Source organism: Malania oleifera, chromosome 10 (genome assembly GCF_029873635.1).
Source record: "Malania oleifera isolate guangnan ecotype guangnan chromosome 10, ASM2987363v1, whole genome shotgun sequence".
Lineage (NCBI taxonomy): Eukaryota > Viridiplantae > Streptophyta > Magnoliopsida > Santalales > Ximeniaceae > Malania > Malania oleifera.
The window spans coordinates 3,664,719-3,674,237 of NC_080426.1; the positions used below are offsets into that span (position 1 = coordinate 3,664,719).

The following is a 9,519-nucleotide window of genomic DNA, read 5'->3' on the forward strand; positions in this document are numbered from 1 at the left end:
GAATACATCAAAGATGTGCTTGTGTTTTAGGGGAGTTGAATCAGTCTTGGAAGGATATACCGATTTCGTTATGGCAGGTGATCTTGATAGTAGGAAATCTACATCAGGATTTCTTTTCACTTTTGCAGAGGGAGCAGTCTCATGGAAATCCAAGTTGAAAAAGTGTGTTGCTTTATCTACAACGTAAGTAGAGTACATTGTTGCAACGGAAGCTGGTCAAGAAATGTTGTGGCTGAAGCGGTTTATCGAAGAACTGGGTGTCACACAGAAAAAGTATAAAATACATTGTGATAGTTAGAGTGCTCTGGACTTGAACAAGAATTCAATGTACCATTTCCGAACAAAGCATATCGACATTCGCTATCATTGGATACATAAAATGATGGAACAACAGCTATTAAAGTTAGTGAAGATCCACACAAACAAGTACCCTGCAGACATGTTGAAAAAAGTAGTGACTTGTGAAAAGTTTGAGTTATGCAGAGACTTAGCCAAGACGGATACCAATTGAAGAATGGTTACATGCATTCTCCTCTGATGGGTATGGAGGGGGAGAATTGATGGGTCTATACCCTAATTAAGGCAGAAAATTTGGGAGCAAACATTCAGGTGCTCTCCATCCCCTGTGAATTTCTCTCCACTAAATCAGGAGAGATTTTTGGGCATGATTTTCGACTGATTTTGAGTGATTGTTCGACTGATTGTTCCCTCCTCCATGTATATCATATTAATGACGAACGAGTTGAGGGAAGTGAGTCTAGTGTAGGCAGAGAGAGCTGTGAGAGTTGAGTGAATTTTGAGTAAGAATTGTCTCCTCCTCCTCTTCCTCTGTATTTTCCAAAATACATACAATAGCTATCTCTCCCATGATCGTAAGCTGGAATTGGCCGAACCACGTATATATTGGCATTTTTCTGTGTGTGATTTTATCTCCAATTTTTTACCCGGTTATCCCAATATTTTTTACTTTGATCTATTAATTCATTGGTCTCACGATTTTAGTTTATAAAAAGAATCTCACGTAAGGGAATAAAAAGAATCTCACGTAAGGGAAGTACATGACATTGTGACAATCTCACTTTCATGCCCTCAATTCTAATCCACAAGATGACGTCGATACCAAATATCGTAGAATGTAAATAAATTTTATGAGATATTATTCACTTTAACCCATTAATCCTCTTATTGCACAATTTTATCATATAAAAAAAATTAAATAATTAAAGGACAAACTATCCTTATAAAAACAAAATTTACCTGACAAAACTCCATTAGGATGCACATTGCCACATCCAATGAAATTTCATCAATTGGGACGTAATTGTGATTTCATGCAAGTTGGAACTTTTTTAGGTGCGATTGGTACGAGTGCATTACCATTTAAAGTTGATGAACTTCATGCAGTTGCAATAGCAAAATTTATCTGAGACTAGTGTTGGTGAATTTATATACTCGTTTCTTGCACAAAGGATGATAGCTAAACTTGCCTTTGCGTAAGGAGATACATAATCTGTTATATGCAGTAATGGAATCCTTATTTCCAAAACCAAACAAAAATGAATGAAAAATTTATGTACAGAAAAGAAGTGCCCCAACATTGCATTTCCTGGTTTTCGAGAGCATCCAACAGCAATTTATGGGAACAAATAATACAATTAATATTCATCATGAGCCTCTCAAGAGAATACAACATTTTCTCGACTCCCTCTCATATACGAGCTCAAGTTCATGTATTACAAACAAATACATTTTCACAGCTCCATTTGTTTAACTGCGATTACAATTCCTGCCTTGCAGCAGGAACATATTTTTCCCCTGCCACCAATTCCTACATCTTCTTGTACTGAAACACATAAAAGAACTCCTGAAGAGGGAGTAAAAAATATAAAAATAGAAAAAATGCTTCTGCTGCTAACTAGTCACCCTAATAATTGTAACCAGACTACTTGAGATACGAGCAAGGACCTAATCTTCCTGCTCAGGTCTCCCCTCCAGCTCCTTCCATGCATCAAATTCCAAGAAGAATTCCATAAATAAATAAACTTGTCAGAAGTTAAAAGGAGCAGTGAAGGTTAAAATGTTGCTCAAGCCACCATCTGCTCCTGTTCTATGTACAACTGCTCAACCCATGGTGGGATCATCTCGTGCACACCACTACTACGACGAAACTGTGGCTGCTCTGAACCAAGAGGTCCAAACCCCACAGGAGTAACATCTTTCACCAGGGAATGAACCCAAGAAACATCTGGCTCTTCAACAGCTGACCGCATTGAAGCCATTGTTGCTGCAGCATTGCTGCCTCGGAAGGCAAAAGAGGCAGACTTCTTAAGCTTGTTCAGCTCTTCTCCTTGAATGCCCCAGTCCAATTTACCATCAGGTGAACTCCAACCCGAAAGACTAGACGACATCAGAGCTGCAGAAGTGGTGGCTGCAGTAAGACCAGGGCAATTTGTTGCTGCTCCTCGGTCTGCAAAACTCTGGCTCCGCTTTGAAAAGGCAGCAGACCTAGAGTTCATGACTGCAGCAGCCACTGCCCTGGGTGATTCCAGCCCAAATGACGATGCTTTCCTTGCCGGAGAGGAGGAGATGTTGCTTGGGTAGCTTGCCCGAAGTTGGTTCATGTTCTGTCGCATTTGAAGCCCAGTTGGAGATTGCAACTGGGATTGTGTTGTGGCTTTCAGCGAGAGTCCCTGAAACTGAGACAACAACGAAGCATCAAGACCTCCAAAAACATCATCAAGGTTACTAGGGTTCAGTTCCCCAATCCTACTGTTCCAAGAGGACTGGGAGGAGAGACTAGATAGCTCATCCATTAATTTCTGCGACTGATGCTGCTGGCTATGGTGGACATCCAGCCCGAGCAGTTCCATCTCCAAATCCAAATCACGAGCGTTCAAAGCACTCTTCAACCGGCTACCAGGAAGCTGCAAGCTGGGAGGGGTGTGGTTGACCTTGTTCCACATAGATCCACTCTTAGGGGATGAAGCAGCAGCAGAAGGAGAAAGGGGCGGTGTAGATGTGGGAGGCAATACCAACGACGATGACGACGAACTGAGTGTCAGGGGGCTTATTGCTGCCATGTCTGGAGCCCCACCCGAAAGAGACCTTGGGGAAGGAATTCCGGATCCTGTGGAAGCATACAAGGGGCGTAGCTCTTCTTGTTTGTGAGCGAAGAAGCAGACCTTCCGGGAGCAATTGGTCTCATCTTTGCAGAGACGAGTTCGGTACTGGGCAGGATGAAGCCAGCACTCAAACACACCATGTGCATACTCACAAGCATCCCCCTGTCTGCATGTCCCCTTGCGGAACTCCGGGCAGGGAACACAGCTGTAAGGGTACTTCCTTGGGTCTCTCCTCCTTGCATTCTCCCCAGGATGGACAAAAGGGCACTCAGTCCAGTCATGGGAATAGGCTCTTGAGCAAGGTTTCACCTTGAAACTATACATTCTGAACTCATCAGTGCTGTATATCCCATTGTTTATGTCGGGGAGTGACACATCAACAGGATATTCTTTCTTCTCATTCCCTTCTTTCAACTGCTGAGTTTTCATCTGTTGCCCTTCTTCCTCCAGGCATGTGATTTGATAAATCGAAGGAGACGGAAAATCTCTTTCAACATTTTCTCCTTTCAGCAGCTTCTCCAGGGTCCTCTTCCTTGAACTACATGATGATTTCAAAGCAGGTGCAATCAAATCACCTGGTTTATTTCCATTAGCATCAACAAGACTTGCATCAGCAGATGCATCAAGCAAGAGCTCTACAACTTCAAGTGATGAATCGGAGCCACCCGCAGCAGCACAGTGGAGGGCAGTCACCCCATCTGAGCTACAGGACCTATTCACATTAACCCTGCCAGCATCAATTATGTACTTCAAAACCCTAGTGCTTCCATAAATGGCAGCAATCATAAGGGGTGTTCTCTCTTCAAACCCCATCTTGCTCGACCCAAATCTTCTACCATACCAAAAGCTCAATTCATCCACATCGGAACCCCTCTCTTCTACTTCATGTATGAAGCCAAGGAGATCATCCGAGGCCGAAAACTCAAGCAAATTCGAACATGTACAGGGAATTCCATCTTTCTGATTTTGAAATCCACCTTCCATAATGGAATTAGTGAGGCAAAGTTCAGACTCTGGTCCGTCGCACATAGAATAAACGTTCGTGTTAAGTGTTAACTGCCCAAAAGACTGCAAAATAGTAACAAGAGAAATTCAGATATTTCACTCTTAATTCAAACCAAACGAACAGAAAAAATACCCATAGAAGATTGTAGCAGGAGCTCAGATACAACAATTATGTTTGCAGGTACGAAACGTAGCAAAAGAAAAGAAACTAAAATCTCCAAGCAGTTCAAAATAAGACGACAATTTGCTAGGTAAGAAAATACAGCAAAAGAATAAATCCCCAAGCAACTAAACCAAGGAAAATCATTAGGGATGGCTCAGGTGAGCGCTTGATTTTGAAACCCAAACCAAGATGTACCATCAAAATACAAAATTTTCTTTAGTTTCTGTTTTATTTCGCAGTTTTCTTGGCAACCAAACAGAGAAACAAACATCTGACGAAGAAATAAAAAAGAAAAACGCATGGAACTCCAACAATAATTCAATAAACAACGAAATAAAGAAAGTAAGCCACGAAATTTAGGTCAAAGCAGACAACCCACAAACAAAATCTCGGATTTAAAAGCAACAAATCCTAAACCCATGAAACATTTCCAGAAAATAAACCAACCGCAAAGAGGAATAAATTTTTTTTTAGGGAAAAAAAAAACAAATACTCTTGAACCAACACAAACATATAATAAACATCAAATTCTTTTAAAAAAAAAAACACAAACAAATACTCTAAATCCCAGTTCAAAGAACGCTATTCAAGCCAAGGTATTTCAAAAGTAAACATACCTTGTAGGCTTCAGGGCAGGAGAGAGCTAAAACGAGGAGAGCGTGTGTTGAGTTTAGTTTCAGAATGAAGACCTCGCCTCCTTTTATCTCTTCTCCTCAAAGACCACGAGTGAACGATGATGAAGAGGAAGAAGGAAGGAGGAAGGTGAGACTTTTCTTCCGCCCCGTTTCTCTTCAGTCAAAGTCAAACTTCAGACGAAAGCAACAACTCTCCCGCACAGCAAATGAAACTCAAATTCACTCCAAATGCAACATAATTTTGCCTGGACCCCACCTCCCTCCGTAATATCTAACCGTCTCAGCGGGTTCCCCGCCACGCGCGGTTCACGCCGTCGACGGGACGACCGGCAGGTCGGCTAGTATCTGTCACTTGTCAGTAAACGTGGCAGGCTGAGGGACGCCGTTTATATCGGCAGTGAGCGTGCGCGTGGGAATGGAGTCAGGGTATAGACACGGAAAGACCTAAGGTGACCGGGTGGTGGTGACGGGAAGGCGGTAACGCCGGTGACGCTATACGCGTTTCTGAGTGGGTGCGCGGCTCGCATGCTGCGTCGTCATCTTTCCACTATGGGCCGCTAACATGAGAGGCCCGCGAAGCTTTTTGGGTGGCCTATTACGTGGCGGAGTTTGATTGGTGAATCAATTTTGAAGTTACCAAAATAGCCTTGGACTTATCTTGGGTCTTAAATTACTGAAACAACCTTGGACTTGTCCTGGAGTCATGAGCCAACATCTGCCAGTGGGCTAGGACGGCCTATGACAAGACTAGCCAGCCCATTTGAGCTGGGGGGTTGGAAAATAGTACTACTCAATGTAGTTTTTTCCTTTTTCCTTTTTTTCTTTTGGGAAGAGAAATTGTGTGATCAACAGCATACAATGGGTAATGTGATCACAGCATACAAGGGTAAGAGGAGAGGGGATCCTACAAGGACAATATATGGCCTTGCAACTTGCAAAACTTAAATAATCTTTTAAAAGTGGCTTTATGAGAACATATTCTTCAAGAATTAATATATATATATATATATATATATATGTATATACACACTATAATAAGTAAATTATCTAGAAATTAAAAAAGAAGATTATGAAAGTTAATTCCCATGAACAGGTGGACTAGTTTTTGATGAAAATATTTAAAGTCTAATAAAATAAACATAATTGTAAGATAGGTGACCAACTAAATATAGAAATAAACTCAACCGACTTTCTAATAGTCGAGTTTGAAAAAATCGGTTTTCATTCATATTCCCTACCCCCCCCCCCTCGGTCAATGTGTTTTCTTGTCGAAACCAAAACCGACTATCTCATACAAAAAATTTTCAAATGGTCAGATTCACTCCTCTTACCCTGTCATGTCATATCTAAGTCATAACTGAATTTTCAAAAGTTGGTTTTCGTGCAAAAAAATTTCCCTGAGCTCCTTTTCTTCTCCCTCTTATGGGTCCTCACTCCTTCCTCCCCCTTTTGCTCCTCAAATGACTCTCCTCCGATGACACTCTTTCAATGGTCATGAGCACATTTCATCAAGGAAGAAGGATTACCAATATAAATACCTATCTTCAAATCAAGTAATCCTAAAAAAGTTCTCTCTTCTATTCATTTGATGTTGAAAATTTCTCTACTTTTACTTTGATTTCTTGCATTGGTTTCATTGTGATATTAAGATATTTTTATATTTATGGTGCATTTATATTAATATATTTTTGTGAGATTAGAGCTTATGTATGTTAAATAAGATTTGTTTGATATTACTGTGATTTAATCATAATATTTATTATTGTGCTATAATTTTGCATTATTTTATTACACGTAAAATTTTTTTTTCAACTTTGATAAAATATTATTGTGAAAGTAATAGTTTTATTTGACTTGAAAATAATTATTTGTTGATATTTTGTTAGAAAGAATTTTGATTTGAAGCACATAAGAATTGATATTTGTTGAGAATTGTTTTTCATATATATGTTCCGAATAGAAGTTAATATTTGTTCAAAATTTGTTAGTAGCACCAACGTTCTGTTAAAGAAGTATCTTTTATCAAAATTTTTTTAGATAAAAATAATAATTTTAGAAAAAATTAATTCTTATGTTCAGTTAAAATATTTTTTTGTAATAAAATAATAATTGCGTTCATTAGTTTAGTTGAAATTTGGAACAATAAGATTTGATTTGGAATTAGTTATTAAGTAAAATTGATTGAGTTGAAAATTAGTTATTACGTGGGAAATAATATTTTATTTTGTCAAATTAAAATAATATGTAAGTTGTCATCAATTTTTAGTTTTTCTGAGAAAAAAATATTTACATTAGTTTACTTAAAATTTAAATATCTTACTTTTTTTTTTCAAATTATCGAATTAAAATTGTTGATTTTAGTTACGTAAAACATAGTTAATATTATTAGTATTATAATAAATAGTGACTTCGTAACTTAATTATTAGTTATGGTAATTGTATTTTAGCAATAATTGTTTACTATTTATAATTCATAATAGTATTAGTGAACAATATTTATGTTTGGTTAGATTAAATATTAGGTGATTTGAATAAATTAGAATAGCAAAAGTATTTATTTTGGCACTTACTAATTAATAATTAGAACTTAGTAATAGTGATAGTTAAGTAGTGTTTATAAATTGAGCAGTGAATAGAAGAGAAGAATCTATTACGGTAGTTATTTGAGTAGGAATACGTTTATGAATAGAATAGTAATCAATAAATAAGGATTTTGAAGAGAAGAATCTATTGCGTAGAATTGAGAAGTGACTGAGATTTGGTATTGAAAATTTAGAATGACGCAAAGTTCGTTAGTTAACAAAATTATGTTTTTATTATACAATGATGGTGAGATTATACATGGGTCGACTGGTATTGAGTACAGTATTGGGTCAATGAAGGAAATTCAAGTTAGAAGGAGGTAGTCTCAAATAGAAAACATATGAAGGATTACACATTATAATTGAGTTCGAGATCTCTGCAACAAGGAGGTGGTGGAAGTGTAGTGTATGTCGATATGCTGATAAATGATGAATCATATGTACTAATTGGATTGGACCTGCAAAATTTTTGTTTTGATGCATAGCTTAAATTTTTGTTAAACGCATCTCTCGAAGTTAGGTTATGGGTAGTGCTTTAACTGTGCAAAGGGAGACATTTTTTTCATCATCAATCATATAATGAATTCGATACTACTAAGACGGATAGACTGTGTGATCACCTTTAATAAGTGACGACATCTTTGGATTTGAATGACGCGCCCCGTACATCATTTTAGTCAGAAATTTTTGTTAATGGAGTTTGCACATTAGGAGACAAATTTGCACAAATTCAATGTCGGACCTAATTTTCGTGACGAATCACAACCATCAACTAAGTATAGGCATGACCAAAGTTCAAGTGTAGCTCTATCCATACCAGACTTTGAAACGATTCCATCAATTGTAATGAATGAGCAAAAGGGTGTACATGATTGACCCAATGCGACCCGACATTAAATGTGATCATGAATTAGAAGAAGAAAACAACTTAAAAGGGGATTTTGAAAAGGAAAATGGTGAGGTAAATGAGGTGGGTGGACTGGACGATTATGGGGTTGAGCATGAAGAAGTTGTCATGCCTTATTGACTTTTTGAGTCTGATCTCTGCTTTGGTTATGACAAACAACAAGCATCTCATTTGTGCATTGAGTGTGAACAGGTTTACATCTCGAGAAGCACAAGTGACGGATGCCTAATGGAAGCCGTAAGAGCGCCTAAACGAGTAGACCTTGGCGTATTCCATGGTGTATTTGAGGAGCAAAAGCGTGAAGACTTGTTTAATTTTTGGGTTGTAATAGTAATTAGGGATTAATTGTGCATGCATTACATATGATTTAATTGAAACTCAAATATGACCTTAGATTGACCATAGGACCTCCAAGTAACATGAAATTTTTTTTCTTCATAATATGTCTAACTTATACAAATGTTTTAAAATGATTTTGAAGTTAAAAGAAGGCAAAAACTAATTTTTACAAAGGGGTTAGTTGACCGGCTAGTTGACCAGACAGTATAAATGAACATTTTTATCAATCCATAACTTCTTATCTTAACAAGTGTTCAACATGAAAGTTGTGGAATTTTCTCTTATCTTTCTATTGATACTAAGAACGTTCAATTTAGAGTTGTATAGAAAAAATTATGGTCAAAACACTGAAAGATGTATGTTGTAACGACCTTGACCCGCCACGTGGGCCTAGAGTGCTACTTTAGTGATGTCTGTGTACCTGATATGTAACAACCTCAAATTCCTTAATATAAAATGTAACATAACAAATGAAAAAGTTGACCCAAACTCGTGGGTAATAGGGACACTTGTCAATCACAGCGGAAACCTAAGCAGCAGTAAGCATAAAATCTCAACCATCCATTCATAAAACGTGATACCAGAGTTTACTACATCATCAACATATTGTATTTATATACATCTTCCAAAACATCAAAATAACTCTAGGATCATACAACAAAATAATCCTGATCCTAGTACAAAATCTTACCCTCCTAGCGGGGTAACTTAATAAGTTCAACGGCGGCCACGACCCGCCAGTCACTTAAGGTCTCCTGAAAAATTA

General features: G+C 37.8%; 1 protein-coding gene across 1 annotated transcript; it reads right to left on the bottom strand.

Annotated features, from left to right (window-relative positions):
- Positions 1–1,633: 1,633 nt before the first annotated feature.
- Positions 1,634–5,131, bottom strand: LOC131165688 (zinc finger CCCH domain-containing protein 29-like). The gene is made up of 2 exons (XM_058123692.1): positions 4,908–5,131; positions 1,634–4,190 (listed from the first exon to the last, which is right to left on the bottom strand). The coding sequence occupies exon 2, from the start codon at positions 4,149–4,151 to the stop codon at positions 2,085–2,087; it is 2,067 nt and encodes a 688-aa protein (XP_057979675.1). The 5' UTR covers positions 4,152–4,190; positions 4,908–5,131; the 3' UTR covers positions 1,634–2,084.
- Positions 5,132–9,519: the final 4,388 nt, after the last annotated feature.